The sequence below is a fragment of the Mastigoproctus giganteus genome, chromosome 8 (genome assembly GCF_048544385.1).
Source record: "Mastigoproctus giganteus isolate SK-2022 chromosome 8, ASM4854438v1, whole genome shotgun sequence".
Lineage (NCBI taxonomy): Eukaryota > Metazoa > Arthropoda > Arachnida > Uropygi > Thelyphonidae > Mastigoproctus > Mastigoproctus giganteus.
The window spans coordinates 55,883,479-55,906,200 of NC_143582.1; the positions used below are offsets into that span (position 1 = coordinate 55,883,479).

The 22,722-nt window shown below is 36.4% G+C and overlaps 1 protein-coding gene across 1 annotated transcript in view; it reads left to right on the top strand.

The window, feature by feature from the left end:
* The first annotated feature begins 7,330 nt into the window (after positions 1-7,330).
* Positions 7,331-22,722, top strand: part of LOC150081542 (uncharacterized) — a 69,057-nt gene continuing 53,665 nt past the window's right edge. The window contains exons 1-2 of the mRNA XM_090380241.1: positions 7,331-7,479; positions 17,517-18,455. Coding sequence (XP_090236367.1) covers positions 7,331-7,479; positions 17,517-18,455 — 1,088 coding nt within the window. The remainder of the gene's footprint in view (positions 7,480-17,516; positions 18,456-22,722) is intronic.

Below are 22,722 nucleotides of genomic sequence, written 5' to 3' on the forward strand. Positions count from 1 at the left end.
TGATATTAAATTTCCCAGATAGGTGAAATCGGATAATTGTTCTATTATTTTGTTATCAATAACAATTTTTACTCTTTGTATGTTTTTTTCCACATAATCCAATAGATTTTTTTTTTTTTAGGTGGAAATCTTCATCTCATTGTTTTTCCGATCATGTTTACTTTATAAATGCTATCTGTAAAATTACAATTTTAATATGCCTTTTGTCAACTTCATCAGCTATTTATATCACCCTTTTATCAGCTATTTATACGTGCATTTTCTTTTACTTCTTCATAGCATTTTTTTGACATTATCACAAGTTTGTTTTATGGGACACTCAGGCGCGGAAAGATTGATTTTTTGGAGCCCCTTTACTATAGATACTGTATATATATATATATATATTTTTTTTTTTTTTTTTCATGATTTGTAAAATTAGGCGCCGCTAAAAGAATGGCGCCCTGGACAAGGTAGCATGTTCATAATATCAAATGAATAATAAAATTAATGACAACAGAAAGAAAATTACGATTGCACAACTTCAAAATCAGCCCTCTTCTACAGTTGCGAGATTTTGGTAATAAATAAGACACTGGGGACACTGGAATGATTTATGTAGCGAAAAAGGGTTTTTGCTTTTAAAAAGTTGAATACAATGGTCTCAGACAGTTTTTAAATTCTACACAATAGAACCAAACATTCTAATTGGGAAGCATTCAAAGAATTAACCTTGGAATCTACAAGACTGTTCATACCAACTAAGAAATACTATTCAATGTATAGGTTTAAACAAATCAAATTCAAATTACTATATTAGGGTTACCCGTAAATGATTACATTAACCCGTATTCGTGTCTGTAAATTGCGTGTGTTCTCTGGTCGATTTGCCTGTTTTGCTGGACGAAAAAACCCCAGTTTCTGAGGGAAAAAACCTTGCTATCTACGCCTGAGACCGACTAACTCAGCCACGGAGTGAAAAAAGCCCACTAAAGTTCTTCGCGTCATCGACGGGATTCGAACCCGGGCCTTTTCCACCCAGTGTGGGAAGGACGGTGACGATACCACTGTGCTACCCACGCAGACTATAGGTTTAAACAGATGTCATACGAAATAATGAAGAAAAATGCATGGGATGCATATACACTGAAAGAACAGAACCGTCGGATACCTGGGCAACGCGACGCTGTCATCCCTCTCGCTAGTGGACGAATCCACCGCTTGGCAAGTATAGGTAAATTGCATTCACATAGACGGTAATTCGATGGGAGTATGGAAAAACGTCCTGAGCTAACCGACTTTGAAAGAGGGATAATAGAGGGTGCCCGACGCATAGGTCACTCTATCGCGGAGGTGGTAGAGAAATTGCACTATCCCCGTTCGACAGTATCAAGAATGTATCGGGAATACGCCATTTTCGGAATAACATCTCATCGTGGACTGCACTGTGGGCGGAGAGAGAGGGGGTAGATGAATGTGGCCGACGATGACTGTCTTGAATTTTTTCAGTAAACCGGAGAGCAACAATAGCACAAATCACTGATGACTTCAACGAGGGGGGTGGGGGGGTGCCAGAAACGTCTCTACCAAGACCATCAGGCGATCATTAGCCGCAATAGGTTATGGGAGCCGCCAACCCACCAGAGTCCCATTGCTAAACCCAGCGCCGGCCGCAAGCATGTTCAACCTGTTCTGTCGAACAGCGCCCGCGCTTGGTTGTGTCGAATAGGGCCCCACACAAATGGTCTAAATAATAATATCATCTGCTCTTTTCCGCATTTCTATCAACGAGCCTACCGCCTTCTAAATGTCTAGTTACCCACATTATCGTCACTCCAAGACCACTTTCGCGAGTCGACTTGAAAATTACTCTCAGCGTATATTTCATCTCAATGCGCATGTTTCGTTTGATATCGAATATTTAAAAAAGTTTCCGTAGAACGAAGAAAATTTCAATATAACGGACGGATTACGAGAGACTTAACTAGAAACGCATTGTTCGCACCTCTGGCCTTCAGGCAATGAGTGCTGCTGCTACTGCTAAGCATGAATTAAGAGTCAAAGGAATTATACCAGGGATCGCCAACCTAGGCGTACCAGATGGACAATGCGCCACAGACACCAAGGTGCCCGCATGAAAAATCGGAGCGATGGCCACGTAGATCCCCGGACCATGTTGGATTGTCGGGTCACCGCTAGTGTACCTGGAATACACTAGGACAGGACGTGATATTTATGTCAATAAAAAAATTTTGTTGGGTAGTCTAATTTTTAAGAAATTAATATTTATAAAGACAAAAACATTTTTTATGCAAATATTTTACATGATATAAATATCTTTAACAATAATGGAAACACAAACTTAATAATTTATATAATATGAAAATATTTTATTTTCACCATTTAAAAATAATTAATCAATTAAATTAAATTAATTATTTTTAAATTTAATTATTTCTTAGTACTGTAAAATTTGGAAAAATTAAAAAAATAACTATTATAAAAACACCCTGATTAAGTTTTGCACAGGGTCCCGCAAGTAATTCTTTAACAGGGCTCAGCAAATTTTAGGACCGGCCCTGCTACCAGTACGGCACAGAACTCTATGCCACAACTGGGCGAAAGAACATCGGCACTGGACCTTGGATGATTGCAGACGGGTTTCCTGCTCCGATGAGTCCCATTTCCTATTATTTCGAGTGGACGGGAGGGTGCGCATTTGGCGTAAACTGTACGAAGCTATGCAGCCGTTATGTCAATAAGTAACTGTTGAGGCAGGTGGACGGTTGGTAATGGTTTGGATCAGGCTCAACTGGCACACATTGGGACATCTGGTACGCCTAGACGCATCTCTGAACGTCCAGGTTACGTGTCCATCGTTGCAGTCTATCTGCATCTCTTCATGGTCTTCTTGCACCCAGAGGGCAATGGACTCCAACAGCAGGACAATGCGCCACAGAGCCGCGGTTACTAGATCATGGTTTGATGAGTATTCCGTATTTTTCACCACCATGGAATGGCCTTCCCGTTCTATAGACATTCACCCTGTGAAGCATCTTTTGGATGCTGTAGAACGGTCCGTTCGAGCTTTGTTTCCTCCACCGAGGAATGCGATGGAATTATGGACAGCGATTCAGCAAGCATGGATGGAAATATCTGTGAAACACTTTCGTGAATTAGTGGACTCAATGCCTAGCCGTGTTACTGCCTTTATCAGGGCGAAAGGTGGTAGTTATCCCATGATTTTTGTCCACTCAGTATAAACCATCAGGCGACACAGACGCCTATGATCCATATAAAGTATTCTGTATTCAAGTCATAAATGAAGTTAGGCAAGAGAAGGAAGGTACGAGAAATCTTTAGCAAAGGATGCAAAAAAAAAAAAAAAACCTAAAAAACCCCAGCAAATACTTCTGTACTTATGTAAACTCTAGAATAGTGGTGGGCAACCTGCAGCTCTTTAACTTTTTAGCCCACATGAACCACAATTTGAAGTGAAGTTAGAGAACTTAAAAATCAAAAACATGTGGAGTGCAAGATTAAAATGCTTTAAAACTGAAAATGAGGATTTGGAGAGGCAAAAAATGCTGCCCTTACATTTCTACACAAATGGGCGGCGATAGATGATTTGAAAAAGCAAGACCAAATTGTCTTCTATGTGTGGAGTAACTTACCGGACACGTATATAAATTGGAAAATATTTGCGTTTAGACTTCTTTCAGTTTTTGGTTCGACAAATTTCTGTTGGAAAATATTTTCGAACATGAACTATATTAAAAATAAATCAAGATACCGTCTGAACAATGCAAGTCTCTCAGCATGTTTAAAGATGAAAATTACGGCATACTGACCTGATGTTGAGACACTCACTCAAGAAGTTCAGCAGTAAAAGTCACATAAACTCGTACCTAATTGGTTGTTTGTTATGTTTTTAAGTGTTGATAAATAATATATTTTTTAATAAAACACCTTCCCACTCTATTCCATTTCTTAAGAACTCCCCCCCTCCTCCCAGCTTGAGCTGAGGTGTGCCTCTTCGGATTCTCTCTTTTTTTTAATTAGATCAAAAATGGCTCTTCACTCAAAAAAAGTTCCTGCTCTAGAAAGAAGGGTATGAATCAAATGTATTTCACTTGATATCAGTGGTTCCACTGGTGATGATCCTGCCCAGGTAGCTGACAAACTGAATGAATATTTTGCATCTACATTTACATATGAGGAATTCTGCAGGGAATTGGAGGCCAGTAATTCCAGGTCTTTAAAATTCCAGGTATCGATTTTTACTCTGTTTTAGCAACTATCTACTTTTTACTTTTTCATAATGGTTTCGGTTTTTATTTTTCGGCTTCTTACAACGCAAGAATTTGCCATTAGTCTTATTTTTCCTACTAACTCTCTCACAGTCAGGGCTCTTACTAAAAGGATGAGCTTTACGATCCCAGCAAGCCTTGTAATTTTAATATCTTTTTCTTAACTTTTTAACTTTATCATTTCTACATCTCTTTCTCTAAAATGCTATGCAAGCAAAGACATTACTACATCCTTTTTTTTTTTTTTTTTGCTCTCACTATGGAACGCAATATATATATTGCTAGTGGCGGCATGAAATCTGGCAATGACCGTGTTCTCGTATTTACTATACGAGACCAGTTTCTTGTAAAAAAAAAAATAATAATAATAACAATGTGCCTCAAATTTCATGTTTTAAATTTCCTACTAGCCATGTCTGTAGTCGGGAAAATTCAAATCATATTGCGAATCGACTGCAGCCCTGTACTAAATTGACTCATCTTCTACCAGTCACATAGCTCCCTGAGGAGCAGTTGTGGCCACCAACAAATTCCTTCAACTGCATCGAACGTGTGCTATATGAGCAGCATCGCAAAGTGTCATGCCCAGGAATTCACTGACCCCGTCCTTCCACTTAGTTGCAGGTCTTCCTCTGCACCTCTTCTCCTCGGTTTTTCCTTCCATTATATTCTTCAACAGAAAGTAGTTTCCCTTCTTACTATATGACCAAAAAACTTGGTTTTCTTTTGTTGATGCTATGAAGAATAATTTTAGGCCTGCCGATTTTATTCAATTCCCACTAATTTGTTCTTCGATCCAAATAAGAAATACACAGTATTCTGCTGTAACACCACATTTCAAATGCCTCAATTTTCTTCCTGTCAACTCTTTTCAGATTCCATCCTTCACATCCATAAGTAGCAACTGGAAAAATTAACGAATCAATGATTCTCAGTTTCGTCTTTAGGGGCAGATCATGATCTCTCCATAATTTTATCAGATCGGCGACCAACGTTTTACCAATTGCCTGTCGTCTCTTTACATCGTTTGAGCAGTCACTATTTTTATTTATTCTTGACCCTAAGTAATCAAATTCATCAACTTCTTCGAAACCCCGTGGGCTCATATCTGGTAACCCCGGGAACTCACATCTGGTGAGTATGGGCTTGGCAAACCCAGGGTCCTGAGCAGGATATCATCATTCTTCTCTTTCTTGGTGATTCCTTTGTACTTCTCTCTCCCTTTCTCTCTCTCTCCTCTTCTCTCTCTTCTTTCTTTCTGAGGGGGTAACTCGGGAATTTTTTTTTTTTTTTTTGGCTGGTGCGGCATAAGCCTCAGGCTTCCTTGTACCATATGGCTAACAATAATAATAATAATAATAATAATAATAATAATAATAATAATAATAATAATAATAATAATAATAATAATAATAATAATCTTGCCCATTAACCTTTACTTTACTGGAATCGAGATTATCACTAATCACCATAATTTTAGTTTTACACACCTTCAGAATTAATCTTTTTTCTTACTTGTTTCACATATTCCCCTCAGGGTTTCTTTAAGATGATCCTTAGACTTACAAATTAGTACAGTACCATCTGCATGGCGAAGGTTGTTTATCTTCAGTCCTCCAATTTTGATGCGAGTCTCTAAATCTTCCAAAGCTTCACGCATAATATCTTCGGCATAAAGATTAAAAAGGTGAGGTGACAAAACATAGCCCTGCCGGACACCGTTACCTATTGTGAAAAAGTCCGTGTTTCCCATATTCGTTCTCACAGTTTCTTCCTGTTCTTGGGACAGTTGCTTAATCAGCTGAATTATGTGGATTGGAAAATCCATAATAGTCACCGTTTTTCCCATGTTGAACACAATCAAATGCTTTTGCATAATCAATAAAACACAAAACGATTGGAACATTGAATTCTTTGCATTTTTCAATAATTAGTCGTACACTTAAGATCTGATCTCTGGTTCCTTTTCCCCTTCTGAAACCTGCTTGCTCTTATGGAATTTCTTCTTCAAGTTTTCTTGAGATTCTGTTTAATATTATTTTAAGAAGAATCTTGCTAGCGTGAGAAATTAGGCTAATAGTACTGTAATTTGAGAAAATTTTCAGATCTCCTTTTTTAGGTAAGGGAATGAAAATTGATTTCTTCTAATACGATTTCTGCCACCGTCCCGTTTCTCAAATCTTTACAATCATTTTATGAAAAACCTCGGCGCCCTTCACACCTGTAGCTTTCATCAATTCCGCTGGGATTTCATCAATTCCAGGTGACTTGCCACACCATATCTACCCCGGGGGCTCACATCTGGTGAGTATGGGCTTGGCAAACCCAGAGTCCTGAGCTGGATATCATCATTCTTCTCTTTCTTGATGATGCCTTCTACTTCTCTCTCTCTCTCTCTCTCTCTCTCTCTCTCTCTCTCTCTCTCTCTCTCTCTCTCTCACTCACACTCTCACACACACACACACACACACACACACACACACACACACACACACACACACACACACACACACAGGGGGTAACTCGGGAATTTTTTTTTTTTTTTTTTGGCTGGTGCAGCATAAGCCTCAGGCTTCCTTGTACCATATGGCTAATAATAATAATAGTTCTCTGATGGGTTTTCAACTTCTTCCTTCAGTGGTATTGGTTCATGATCACACTCTTGAAAAGTGAGTGGCAGATGGTGCTCGGAAGAGCTACTTACAGTATCCTTTCCACATTCCTTTGATTGTGTTCTCCTCTGTTAAAATTTCCCCTTTGGAGACCTTAATTTCCGACCTTAAATTAAACTTAAATTACATTAAGTTTTGGGCGGAAATTGACTTTACTTATACACTTTGGTTGAAAATTTAATCTCTGCCGGTAGATGGCAGGGTGTCAAAATGTTTGAAGCTAATGTCGGTATAGAGAGTCGGCAACTGGTTTGATGTAGTTACTCATGTTTTTGATTAATGTTCTCTCTTCATTCATTATAGTAGATATTATACAGTTTAAAATTGACATCTATAGTTTTTGAATCACTAAACGGAAACTGATTCTACATGGAATGTTTTGAATCAGGCACCAGCTTTTTGAGTCTTCCTAATGAAATAATTAATAAAATTCTTATAATTTGTAGCATTGAAGAGTTGTGTAATTTGCAGCAGGTATCTAAAAAGCTCAAAGATACGATTACATCCGAATATTTATGGTGGGTATAATTTTCTCCCCTATTATTTTCTGATATTAATACAGGTGGTGGACTAATAATAAAATGGCTGTGCCAGGATTCCACGGCATGTAAGCAAAGCAGTGGGGGCTGGATTTAGTGTATTATGGCTTAAGATGCTGCTGTGTTCAAAACAAAACCAATCATCCTAACACTATATAGCACTCCACTGATTGCTGTGTGCAAACTCTTTCCCAGCAGCTCTGTGAGTACGGTAGTATGAGTAGACTTCATTGGTGCCCTTGCAATTGATATTATTGCTCTCCTCCCCACAGAGTGGAAAAGACCTGAGTTTGGATCCCATCAATGATGTAAGGAATTTTTATCGGCCTTTATCACAACATGGCTGAGTTAATTGGGCTCAGGTGAGGATAGCATGGTCTTTTCTCTCAAAAACTCAGGTTTTTCCTCCAGCAAATAATAAATTTGCCACAGAACATGCAATTTACAGACATATTATACACAGTGCAGTTTGGCCTAAGTCGATGTGCCTACAACAAATAAATGAAGAACCCTAGTGATTAAAATAGGCCATAATCATTGGATAGAGCCCATAGGAGCATCTGTGACAGATGGCAAAGTTCCAATATATCACAATGAACTATCTCAAAGCTGATATTAAAATGGGGGAAAGACGAAAGCATTACTGAGAGGTAATGGCAATCAACCATGTATGTTGATTTTTGTTGTTTTTTGTTAAGTCATTAGTATTGGTCATGTGTTGCAAAGAATTTCTGTACCATTCACAAAAAAAAAAAAAAAAAAAAAAAGAATTTTGTTTCACTGTTCCTGTGAGTATCAATCTAGCTGGCCTTTGAATTTCCCCAACCTGTCAACCTCAGCAACCCATGGAGGTTGACTGGGTGAGACTTCCATGCAGTCTGTAACTCATTCCCCATTGGTTTTAATTTATCCCCCTTGCATCTAGTGCCATGAAACTTTCTCCTTCAGTTATTTTACTGTTCCCTCTCGGAGCTTAATAAATCTCAGTTGGAATCCTTATAAAGTAATTAGCGTGGTCTGCAAGTTATTATTATTATTAGCCATATGGTACAAGGAAGCCTGAGGCTTATGCTGCACCAGCCAAAAAAAAAAAAAAAAATTCCTGAGTTACCCTGAGAGAGAAAGAGAGAGAGATAGAAAGGAATCACCAAGAAAGAGAAGAATGATGATATCCAGCTCAGGACTCGGGGTTTGTCAAGCCCATACTCACCAGACGTGACCTCCGGAGTTTTTTCTATATATAAAGTCTTGTGTTAGCATCCTTTTGTCTATCTCTTCTAATGCAGTGTCTGTTTTCGGACCATTTCAAGACGATTGATATCTTTCTTTATGTATGGTCAGGGGTGTTCAGAATGGGAGAAGGGGTGTCATTGTCAGCTGTCCAAGACCCAAACGTCAGGTAGGGATCTGGCCCACTAAGGTATAGAAACAGGAGAAGGTAAAAAGGTGCACCCACAGCAATGTTTTTGGCCTAAGTCACTATAATAATAATAATCAAGTTTTATTGTATTGTTTTAGTATTTTCAAGGTCACCGATCCCCATATTGAAAGCCAGATGCTCATGTGTCGTCTGGCAGATGCAACATGAACAACTGTATTTTTGTCAGCTGTTCGCTTTTCGCCTGCAAAATCAAAGCCCTACAGCAAGATTTGACACCTGTTGTTTCCATCTTACAGATGCCACGTGGGAATGGGAGTTGCTTAGAAGAATGGTAGATGTTTTTGTTTATCTGGCATCTGTTAAAAGCCAAACAAAAAAATTAATGTATTGTAGTATGTTGAAATGAAAAGAGAAAACACTGTATAACCAGTTAGAAATTATTGGTGAGCAAAGGTGCACAGGAGGTTTTGATTGCATTTACGAATTTAAACAAAAACAGAAATTTTAAAAGGTGATGCATGTCAGCAATGGAAGTTTAGTTCAACCCCTCTGAGTGTATAAGTTGTTTTTTGGGTTATTTCTCATGTGTAAAACCTTATAACTTAAGCATTAAAATATAGTTGCCACTTAATGGACCATTCCTGAAATCTGTGGTTCTGAAGGACGTTACTTGTTGCTTGTCTACTCTTCTGACCTCAGATTTTTAAATATTGTAGTCTGGTATTCCCTTATCATTTAAGAAAAACTGAAGCAGTTCAAGCACCAGTTCTTGAAGACCCCACCACTTCTAACCCTACTCCATTTTGAAGAATAACCACTACAGCTCTTTACCTCTTGTGTAGCCATCCTGTCATTTATCCAAGGATTTTGCTCATGATCGCAATATGTTACAGCTTATATTTCATTTCCTTGTGCAAGACCAAGTCATGCATTTTGTTGAATTCCAAATAAACAATAGCATAGTTATTTCTATATCCAATTCATGACTGACACTGTCATTGTTCTGTGTTTCCTTGGGAAAACCATTTCTACATAAGTAACCCCCATATTGCATGCTGAACCTTCTTCTAGCATGGTGTCTGACAGATGCTACTTTTTTTTTTTAAATCTGAAAATCAAATCAAATCCTAACATGTACCTTTCCCAACCAGTATTATCTAACTGGTTGTATTGTGTTTTCATTTCAATATACTAAGAATTACCAGATATTAAATTTTTGTTTGGTGTTTAACAAATGCCAGTGGGACAAAAGCATTTACCTTTCTTCTGGGCAACTCCTATTCACACATAGTGTCAGTGATATGACAGCAGTAGGTGTCTAAACTTGTCATAATGCTTTGATTTTGCTGGCTGAATATAAATAGCTGACAAAAATACAGACATTTATGTTGCATCTGCCAGACCATGCAAGCATCTGAGTTTCAATCAGGGGAACCAATGACTTAAAATTTTAAAAAAAATACGAGAAAAACTTTCTTTATTATCATTATTGGTTTCTATTATTTATTTTCATTCGATATTTTTTAATTTGGTTTAGCAAATCATAAGTAATAGATACTGTTTTCGATTCAGTAAAAAAATCTAAAAATAAATTTTTTATGATTAAAACAAAATGTGGTTTAAACAGACATCACATAAGTGTTCTTGTTACAAATGAGGGTGCAAGTGAGTGAATGTTCCTTGCACTGTTCCCACTGTGCAAGGAGCAAACTTTCTTACCAGGAAGGCTCAAAGAGTGCGAACTGACTTGTGCCAGTTGTCTTGCTGTGAATTGTCCTTTGTCACATTCTATACAGAGTATGCAGGGCCTCCCCTTTGTTTCAGAATGCTCTGGACTTAGGAACAGAAATGAGGTTTTCTAATGCTCTGGGTTTAGTCAACAAAAGAACTGAGACTTTAGAAACCTTTTTCTTATTCTTCTTCTGCTTTTCTTCTTTACACATTCACTTCGTACACAGGGAGTGAACCAGATTGGTACAATGTGTATATATGTATATGGTAGATTGAACTAAGGTGCCTCCGTAGCCAGGTGGGAAGGAGCAGCAGTGCGTCGCACACGCTTCTTGATTAGACCGGGGTTCGAGCCCGTCACCACCAAATACGGAGGATGCGGAAAGGTCAGGGAATGACCATCGCATATCCCGGAGCAATATGGCCTTAGTTGCTAATGCTCCTAAAAAAAACCAAATAAATAACAAGATTGAACTAGATAGGTACAAATATCTGTGTTAGATCAGTAGATCCCTGGCCCAGTTCCATGCCCCAGGGATGGTAACCAGCTCGTGGCAGTGTCTGCCATGTATGCAAAGTGGCCAATCACTCAGCATGAACAACATAGCACACCTACACTACTCCACTGATTTGGCCTTTATTGGTATGTTATCAACACACAAGACCCTTGCAGAGTTGCCATAGTTGATCAGAGTCGCTTAAATAAAAAATAAAATGTCACCTTTCTTTGCTCTCTGATTCAGTGGTTCCTGACTCTTAGTCTTTTTCCGATGTGTTTCTGTGGTACTATTACAGTGCAAGGAACATTTTTTATGAAAATAGCCAGATACTTAGTTCCTCACCATCCTTTTGCTATATTTTCTTTATATGTATTGGTGACTTTTTAATGGTGGCTGTAAAGTTTTTCCATAATTTTTCTGTATTCACCCTCCCCAATGTGTTAGTTTCTCTTGAAGTTCTTCCTCCTTTTTTTTGCCCAGAGGACAACATCTGCAAACACAGATGTTTCACCTTTTTTATCATCCACCACTATATGGATGTTGTCCATCACAATAATAAACAGTAGTGGTGACAATACATCACCCTATCGAAGTTCCTTGGACAATGAAAACCAACCTGAATCCCCAAATTTTTGTCCTCGCACGATTTTCACACTTTAAATACATATTTTTAATCATCATTACCTCCTCCCTGTCTTTTACCATTTTCTCCAAACTTTCCCACACTTTTCCTCTTTGCACACTATAATACACCTTTTCAAGGTCTAAGAATACCAGAAAAAGGCTCTAAGCAAACTCCAGTGTCTTGTAACGAATGGGCCTGGTGTACTGGGGTCCATGGTTAAGAAATATATACATACAATGATAACCCAGTTTAATATAATATAATAAAATATATAATAATAAGTAGCAGTAGCTTTCAAGACTAACGAGTCACTTTTTTTTCAACTGATTTAAATACAACGGATAAGTGCAATGAGCTGAGAGTGAGGCACGTTATTCATTTTCTATTGTTGTTGCACGGACGTGTGCTGTTTTACTCCAGTGTTTATCCAGCATTAAAATGGTTGTCTCTAGGATGGGGTGTAGACGCATGCCTTTGTGGCGGTTTATCGCCTTTGGACTGTTTAATATGTTAAGTGACTCTAGCCATAGGCGGTGGCGAAAGTGTCGTTAGTGGTCTAGTGTCTCATAAGTGTCTTTCTAGCAATTCTCATAAGGCAAATATCAATACAGTATAGCAGCATTTGCCATTGAGAACATAGCTTTGAAGGGACCATTCAGGCGACTGCTTCATCAGTGCATGCTCAAATGCATAGCAGTTCATAATTCACGCATTGTGTCTGCGTGTGTAGCACAGTGGTATTTTCACCATCCTCCCCACACCAGATGGAAAATGTCTGGGTTCGAATCCCGTCGATGATGTGAGGAACTTTAATGGGCTTTTTTTGCTCTGTGGCTGAGTTAGTGGGTCTCAGGCATAGAGAGCAAGGTTTCCCCCCTCCTCAGAAACTGGGGTTTTTTCGTCCAGAAAAACAGGCAAATCGACCAGAGAAAACACGCAATTTACAGACACCAATACAGGTTTATGTAAGAAATTACTGGTGACCTTAATATAATAATTTGAATTTAAATTCACGCATTGTGTATGTTCTATGATACTGAAAAAGTTGGAAGTTATAAATAATGTGTATAGTGTTTTGTGCTTAAAAACAGATTATTGTGAATATTGTGATTTATAATTAAAAAAAAAAAAAAAAAAACCAACAAACCAGAGCCTATTGTCCAAATGTTGAATACACCTTGATCTGGCTATGGATACATAGAAAGTAGTTGACCAGCTTGACTTCCCAAGATGTTGGATAGGCTTTACGGATACCACTAAGTTGCAGATGGTAATCTCTTTAGCTCTTAATTCATGCTTAGCAACTGCACTATTACCCAAATTGCTTGAAGGCCAGCAGTGCGAACAATGCTACCCAGTTAAGCCTCTTATATTCGTTATATGGAAAATTTTCTTTATTCTGTGGAAACTATTTTAAATGTAATTACCATGGTGAATTCAAAAAAAAAAAAAAATCGCTAAATAGAAAAATTTGCTAGAAAGAAGTTCGTTAAACAGAGGTCCGACTGTACTTATTATTTATTATAATTTTACCAATTATCGAAAAAAGGCACATAGCCATGAATTTGCCAAGGGCGCCAAAAACCTAGCTACGCCTCTGGAGGTGATTATCTTTTTGTATAAGGTGCTAATGCTAAAATTTTATTTTCATTTCATTAAATTTCTAAAATTTGATTATTTATTTGTTGCAAATGGATTTATGTCATGTTAATTTTGTGATTGTAATTTTGTCATAGACCTAAATCTTCTTAAGTTTTTGGTTCAGATGGATGTTTCATCTCTTTTGTATACTGAACCCCCCCCCCCAGGTCATAACCCAATTTAGACATATTGAGGCACTAAAATATGCAACTATATAATTTTATCTTCACAAAAGGAAACAGGGAGGAACACTTCAGGTAGCATGGTTCAAGCCACAGCTTACACCTAAATCTGGCTGTACCTCCAATACAGTGGTGGATTCAGGGTAGGGGCACATGCCCCCCCCATTGTTTTTTTGGAGAATATACACCAATCGTTTAAATTCCCTTTAGCTACAAAAAAAAAAAAATTTTTTTTTTTTCATGGTTAACATAGGATTTTATCTATTTTTGCATTGTGGCTCATCTGTTTTCAACTGACTACAGTTGGCAACACATGCTGATGTGATTGGCATTCTAGTTCGAGGCGTCACGCAGTTTGGTCGTGTGTAATGTTTACTTCAGAGTAATTCAGAGTTTAGCTGTGTCTGCTCAAGCATTATGTGTGAGTGTCATATTTGTTTTGTTCTGCACATTATTTTGTACCTTGTTTGTGCACAAACAAGGCACAAAATGGTGCCTCTCCTGTCATTTTTTTCTGGATCCACTACTGCTGTAATATGTAGAAGGAAACACACATAACCAAGCATTTCAGCTAAGAGATATTGTAATAACTGGAAAACTGTATTGTAACTCCACAACAGGGCATGTTTCGCTCATTAAAGATTTGTTATAAAACGATAAATTTGGGGGGGGGGCAAGCATTATTGATCATCATTTGTTTCTATGAAGAATTGCATAAAACAAAAGCATATTAGTTATTCAGAACGAGGTTTTTTTTTTTTTTTTACCTCATATAAGCTGCCAGTGCACCAGCTAACACAACAGGTGTTTGTAAATATCTTAAATTTTGCACTATTTAATATCTTAAATAGTAGATAGTTTATTACCGGAGTGGGCAACCTCCCATAGTTGTTTTCAAAAAATATATATTTTTGAATCAATGGAATTTCAGACGTAAATTTATTTGATACTCTGTGCATTGCTACGACAAATATCGATCCAGATATCAATTCACTGATAAAAATAAACAGTATCAAATCTCTCATTAAATATTATAAAAATAAAATATTGCAATTTTTGTTACTGGAATTGTATTTATATTTTGTTACTATAATTGTATTTTTATAATTTTATCTGGAATTTGTATTTTGTTTTTCTTATTAATAAAATTAATCATATATAAGTGTTTGTATAAATATTACAATAAGTAACATAAAAATGTTTATGACAATTTGTTCATTACACACCATTTTAATAATCCTAAAAATCATGGAAAACTAAAAAAAAAAAAAAAAAATTTGGTCCCTATGTACCTCACAGACATTTTATTTGACCTGCCATTTATAAAGATTGCCCACCCCTGGTTTAGGATATTAAGTAGTAGATAGTTCAGGTGGTATTTGCATGTCATGGCAATCATGAGCAAGTGGAGTACTGCACATGTTCTCCATTACAAAGAAATCTCTTTGCCTAAGTTTTCTCTTGAATTTTCATTAATTTAATAGTTGAAATCCTTGAGCAAAAACACTTTGGATTACATTCCAATCTCGACTGATGAATGTGAGTGAGGATTCAATCAAGTGAATTTATTTGCAGCTGCTCAATAAGTGTTCTTGTCCTGCACTACCACTCCTTTTCTATTTATCAAAATTGTATGGCTATTCAATCTTGCATCCTACATCAACTTATGGTGTCTTCAGAGTCATCACTTCGTTACCAATATCCAAAGAAAAGTACTATAATGGTATGATGCAAACAAGAACAGTGTAATTTTAATACTTGACATTGTTTGTGTAATTCTAATGTAATTATTTGAAATAGAAATCATATTATGGTATTTCATTGTTTTATTTGGAGATGTATTTTATATCTCCTTAAACCCTGGTTGGAAAATATACTGATAAACTTTTTTTAAAGAAATAAAACCCCAACGATGCTGTTCCTCTGCTACACTACAGAATAAGAAAATAATCAGTGTAAAAGTTGCTGAACTTCCTTAGTGTTTTCAGAATATCCAATCATTTATACCTTCTGCCATTAAAATTAAGGATTAATTTAATAGTTGAAATCTTGTGCCATTTTAAATAACACCCAAAAAATCTTATAGTTTCTCCATCTACCCCAAGCATCTTTATCAGAGATTCTTCAGGCTCTTTATCAAGAGCCTTGAGAATCCTCTTTGAATGAAATTAAAGTTTAATTTATGCCTAATAGCCTTCAAAAAAAAAAAAAAAAAAAAAAAAAAGCAATCCTATTCCTGTAGTTTTCAAGAAAACTTACAGAAGTAGGATTGCATTTCTGGCTTTCACTGCTACAGTTCCTTCGGTATAAAAGTTCTGTACAAGTTAAACAATTGTCCTGTGACTGAGCTCATCTCTACACTGCAGTTTTCTCTTGAATTTTCATTGTTTTGCATCATAATGTCTGTGTGCTTCTTAATTTCTAGATAAATCTCAATTATCCATGAAAAATAACTGTCTTCAATAGGAAAAATTGGAAAAAAAAAAATTGGTCTGATCTGTGAAAATTTATAAGCATTTTAATTGTAACAATTTGCAAACCTCTGTATATGTTTATGGAAAATTGATATAATCCAAAATTTTATTCATTTATCAGTGAAATCCTTAGTGAGTAAAAAAAGATTTTTTTTGTATTGTTTTCATTATATATTATCCTACCAAAAGTTAAAAGACACTGAATGACAACAAAACATCTTTTATTCAAAGAAATGAATGTGATGTTGGCTTACCTTTGTATATAATGACCACCTTCAGTGCATCATAAGTCAGGGAAAGGCCATCTTGATCTTGCCCTAATTATGTATTCCAGATCATCTTCCAAAGATGTTCAGTGAGGTTGAGGTCAGAATTCTGTGCTGGTCACTATGATTTTTTTTTATTTTATTCTCTTCAAACTATACATTCATCATCAATTCTTTTGTGTTGTGGTGTTGTCAGGTGTAAGGACCACCCTAATAAAATTTACACATAGAGTTGTGCATAATGTGGCATTTGTGATTCCATGCACTTTTTTATTGTATTATATTACATGGTCCTTGCCAACCTTTGGCAACCCCACTGTGTATATACAGAAGCACTCAGATGAAAGTTAGTAAAAAGCAGACAGTTTCTGATCATGAATATATTACCCAGACCATAGAGTCCAAATAAGGTCCAAGCTGTTTTCTTGGATATAATCGATATAATCACTATTGTAGCTCAAGAAGCTACCATTAGGTTTACTCGCTGGGCAAGGCTAATGCCACCTCCTCCACACTTTACAGCTTGATCACACACTCCAATAGTAAGCATTCTCCACGCAGCTTCCATACCCAAACATGCCCATAAGACTGGAGGAATGTGTCTTATGACATCATACCCAGGCCAATTTTCACTGATTTACAGTCCAGGCATGGTATGTGTTTCTTCATGCTGAGTGTCTAAAGGTTGTACTCTGCATCCTTCCATGAAAATTAATGCATACAGCTCTGTGTGTTGTGGTAGTATAAGTTTGCTGTGGTCACTTGTGGCTCCAAATTCAAAATCTCTAGGGTCTGATGGCAAGATGAGATAACCAGCCATCTCAAGGTGCATTAGCTTCTTCAATGAGTATTTACATGTTTGCAAGAAATGACCAAGTAGATAATTTTTGTCTTTGGTAACACTTCTGGATTTCTATTTCTTCAGTATTTTGTCAATTGTTGATTTGAGAATATTTATTCCTGCTTTCCAGCTCAAAACAATATGCTCTCTTTGGCATACATTTTTTAAACGAATTCTCAACTAACTGCTGATTACCTCTATATGCCAAAATATTTGTATATTTTCTGTCACATAATTTTCTGCAATCAGTGAGGTGTCCGAAGACTTTTGGTAGGTCATTGTATCTTTAATAAGGTTAAATATACAAATAAGGTATATCAAATAAGGTTCATCCATAACCTTCTTAATAAAATGTTTGCATTTTTGATTTTATAGGTTTCAGAAATGGAAAGAACTGGTTAAAAAATCTGGACTTATTTTTCCCTCTTTACCTTGTGTAGTTGATGATGTTAAAAATTCCAGTGGTATTAGAGATGACAGCTTCAAGACAAGATGCAAAAGACTTTGGCTGATTTGCCATCATTCAGGACATGGATTTATCAACTTGCCTAAGTGCATTCATTGTCATTATAAAACTTGTACTGGTGTTTGTTTAGATACCTGGGAAAGAAAAGTTGCTCTGGATATTGGTAGCAAAACAACTTGGCTGCTTACCACTACTTTTGCTTTACAGCGACACCCTTCTGTACTAGTTTCTCCTAGACCAAGACAGTGGCAAACTTATTCTTGTAAAACATGTGCAAACTGTAAACACAGACGTCGGCAGCTGTGTCTTGTTTGTGCACAGGACAAAACATCTTTAGTATGTAGATGGCACTGTCTGCATACTGAACAGCTGGACCATTCAACAAGTCATAGTGAATGTTTGCCTGCATATAGCCTGAAATCACAATCCAAATCAATTTATACCACTTGTTCTCCACATTCTCAATTGTATTTGCATGATGATACAACAGCTGCTTCATGCTCAAATAAGGTTCAGGATTCTGCATTTCTAGCAAGTAATAAATTGAACAATACTGATGAAACAAAAGATCAGCATAGAGCAAATTCTTGTCTTTGGGAAGATCGTCAATTGTTTTTCAGTGAACTATATCCTGATTGTGAAGTATCAAGCCCTCTAGACTGTTTTCAAGCTGATAAAGATTTTTCAATTTTGGAACAGTATATGCATCATCTGCTAGAGCGCTTCCAAATGCTAGAAGAGATTCGGAAACCTAATGTATCATTTGTATTTTGTGAGCCTTTTAACAGTCCATTGTATCTTCGTAAAGAGATAACTAAATTTGTGTTTGAAAAATGGCAAGTATCAAGGTAGGTTTTTGTTTTTAGGTGGATATACATGTAGTATTTAAGTACACTGTTACTAGTTTAGAGTCTAAACAATTTATAAGCATCAACCTATCAACTTTTGGAATACCTACACTTATAAGTTAACCTATCAGCAATCTGCAACACAGGTATTGTCATTGAGTGGAAGGCTCTCCCCTCCTGTTAAAATTAAAATAGTGTTGAATATTTTTCATTGAAATTTATTTTTTGGATCAGTGTAATACTTTTCTATATAACATTTAACTATTGTAATTGTAATGGCAGTAGTTATTTTTTATTTCCTCTGAAATATAAAATAAATAAATCTCATTGAAAAATCTTTGCAAGGGCTTTTGTCTTATTCATTAAGTTTGTTTTATAAAAAATAGGCATAATTCTATTTTATATGAGGGAACATTCAATGAGTCATCTTCCTTAATAAACATGCTTGATATGTATAAATAATTGTAGTTTTATCATACTCTCACAAATATGAAATTGGCGCATCGGGCCTTCATCAAATTTTCAACAAAAGAAGGGAAATGGAATAAAGTTATTCATTCATGTGTGCATGAAAGCTGTATATTGTGATGCTGCCTTTTCTGAATACAAATAAAAGTTTGGTCTAAAACAGTTTAAATGGAGTTGAGAATCCATAGAGGATAACTCCTGATTAGGATGACCAACAGAAGTGACAACTTCAGAAATGTGCCAAAAATTGAAGACCTGTTATTCTGAATAGATGTATAGAAGTGTTTATGATTGTTGAAGAATGTAGTGTTTCTGAGGGGTCAATACTGACCAGCCTCCATAAACATTTGGTTATGTCATAGGTCAGTTCCTCCTGGTTTCCAAGAATGCTCACACCTCTTCAAAAGCACTACGTGTGCTTTTGAAGAGGTGTGTGCTACATGTGCTTTTGAAGCACATGTAGATCCGTAGTGCATCAAAAGCACTACGGATAGATGTGTGGAAATTTGCCTTTGGCCAGCAGGTGGTTGGTTGGTGGAACCGACTTCCATCACTTGTTGTTGAAGTTGATAGCCTAAACAAATTTAAGGCTCAACTGGACAGGTATTTCGAGCAAACGGAGGGGTGAAATGGGAGTGGTGTGTGTGTTTTTTTTTTTTTTTTTTTTTGGCTGATGCTGAATAAGCTTGCTTTCTTGCATCATATGCCTCTACTAATGCTAATGCTAATGTGTAAATTTTCCTTAATTTGTGAGTTAAATTTACACATGTAGGATGCAAATTCACAAGGGTTTCTTTCAAAGATTGTAACAGGTAGTGAAACAGAGATTCATCATTACAATCTGGCAATAAAACAGTAGTCCATGTAATGGAAACACCAAATGCAAAATTCAGGACTCAATCATCTGCCAGAATAGTTGTGGCAATTTTTTTGGATATGAAAGGAATTCTTCTCATAGACTACATGCCACATAAAAACACAGTTACTGGAAATGTCTATGCTGTTTTGTTTTCAAAATTAAGAAGGCCATAAAGGAACAGAGAGAAAGAGAAAGTGACACGATGTGTTTTGCGTCTTTATGGCAATGCTATTGTACACAAGCCCCATAAAGCAATTATTGCTCTATGAGATTGCAGATTCCAGGAGCTAAATCACCTGTCCTTATTGTTAAGACCTCCCTCCCCCATGGTTATGTGGGGGGCGGATGTTTATATTTATTTTTCTTGCTTTCTTTATTTTATTCCTTTCCTCCCATATTCTCTGTCTTGTTTAATTAATTCTTCACTAAACTCTACTATGCCCCCCTTTTTGTCCCCTCCCACATATCACCTGACTTGATAACTCCCAAAAGATTCTAGATTTCAGGGGGTTTCAGTAATATTGTATTCCTCACAGACTCTAGGCTCTGTGTTCAAAATGACTGACACAACTCATATGCATTATATACAATTTGTTTATTAACATATATACAAATATAGATAATTGATAGCAGTGATCATAATTCAGTTTGATAATATTATCTAAACAGTACTAGGTATGTAATAATGTTTAGTTTAACTAAATTCAAGAACATCACCTTCCTTCATATCACTTAGGTATTAACAGTTCTATACTTTAATTAATAACAATTTTTTTTTTTTAGCAACTCACTTTGTCTCTATTGTATCAAATTAGGTTCTACATTCAGATCTCCATTAACAAAATTTCAGGTAAAGCTGTCAAGATAAGCTATCCTCTATCATCCAGGTTTTCTGTTTTTATCAAACCCAAAAAACATATACCAGGCCCATCAACGGATGAACTGGCCCATCAATGGATGAACTGACCCACCAACATCCATTTAAAAGAAATACTGTTAAGCTAAGCCAAGATCTTGATAGTTGAACCCGTGTGTCATCTATATTTTAAAACCTTGGGGGAAAACAACAACTCTACCAATAATAAACTACCAGCAATTACATGCAGCATACACAGATAAATATGTACAACACACACACACACACACACACACACACACACACACACACACACACACACACACACACACACACACAATAATCACTGAATTGTGTGAATGGGGGCCCCATTCACACAAATAAAAGCTGCTGCTGTTCACCTAAGCATTGACTCCACTAGATGTTTGCAGATGTCTGTAAGGATCTGCTGCCTGCAAGGCTTTCCATAGTGTCAGAATAGATAAGAGTTGCATGTCTATATGCCTCACTTCCCACTCTGAAACATGCCACGTGTTCAATTGGATTAAGGTAACAGGTGAATATAGCCAATCAAGATGAATGATATCTTCACTGTGTTCCTTGAACCACTTGTGCACAGGTAATCTGTATTATCTCAGGGGTAAAAATTTTGCCAAAACAACCCTTGATTTTTTTTCCCAGGTGAAAGAAGCTGTAAAAAGTACGGTTGCGATAACTTTCAAGGCTTCTCCAGGAAAGTATCTGCAAAAATGGCAAACAGACGAACTTTCCAAATTATGTATTAACTGCTGATAATAGTAGGCTACAATTTCATTCAAAAGAATGAAATTGTAGTTATTGATGAAATAGTCGATCTCTGATATCAATTTCTAATTTTGGTCAGTAACTGATGGCCATGTTCAATTTAAAGATGCAAACTGAATCTGCTTATTTCAGTGAATGGTGCAAGCATAATGGAATTTCTTGATAACTGTGGAATAGATTTAACAGCCCATAAAGACTTGAGTTCTTGTGATAAATTTTCTTTGATGGGCATATTATATTTTTTTGCGCAGCATGGCAGGATTAAAATTTTATTTACGATAATCAGCTTGTTTTAAATTATATTTAAAAGCTTCGTATTCAACAACTTAAGAATCAGCAAAATACACAATGTTTGATACATAATTTAAAAATTTTAATGCATTGATTTCAAGAATTGCAATTTAATATAATCTCATCAACAGAATTATTGACGGAATCATTCTGTGCATAACAATGTATTAAAAATTTTATATCTATTTAATTTAGTGTGGCATTTTGTGTGTGTGTTGTAGTTTAGTGTGTACTGCAATTAACATAAGAGGGTACATCTGAAGTACCTCTTATGTTAATTGCAGTTTCTATATAATGTTAAGAACTTATATCGGTCATTTGTACGTGGGCTGTTCAATAAAGAATGATCATAGTTTTTTTGTTTTGTTTTTTCGCAATTAATCAACCATGTTTTGATGGTCCTTTTCAAAGTAGTCCTCATTTGATGAAATGCACTTATTCAAATGTTTCTGCAATTCTTCAAAAACATGGTGGAAGCATTTTTGACATCATTTGAGAATTGCCTCTGATATCTTTACAACTTTTTTTAACAACTGGAAACATTTTTCTTGCAGCTCCATCTTTAACTTTGGAAATAAAAAAATTGTGGGGTGTAAGGTGAGGGCTGTAGGGCAGATGAGGAAAGCATTTGACATTAATGCTGACCAAGTACTTGATGATAGTATGAGCAATATGAGGTCTAGCAGTGTTGTGATGTAGCATCCACCCACCCACCCGCTTGCAGTTGTGTTCGTTGGTGACTATTGCAATCTCACAAACTGTACAGTACATTTCTGCAGTAAAGTCCTGTAACAGTCATATGACATGGCACAACATGTCATACTTGCATGTTAAACCATTCCTTGAATGTCAAAAAAGCAATGACCATAACCTTTCCTGCAGAAGACACAACTATTGCATTTTTTGGTGTTTGTTATTGTTTGTTATTTGGTTTTTAGGAGCATTAGCAACTAAGGCCATATTGCTCCGGGGATATGCGGTGGTCATTC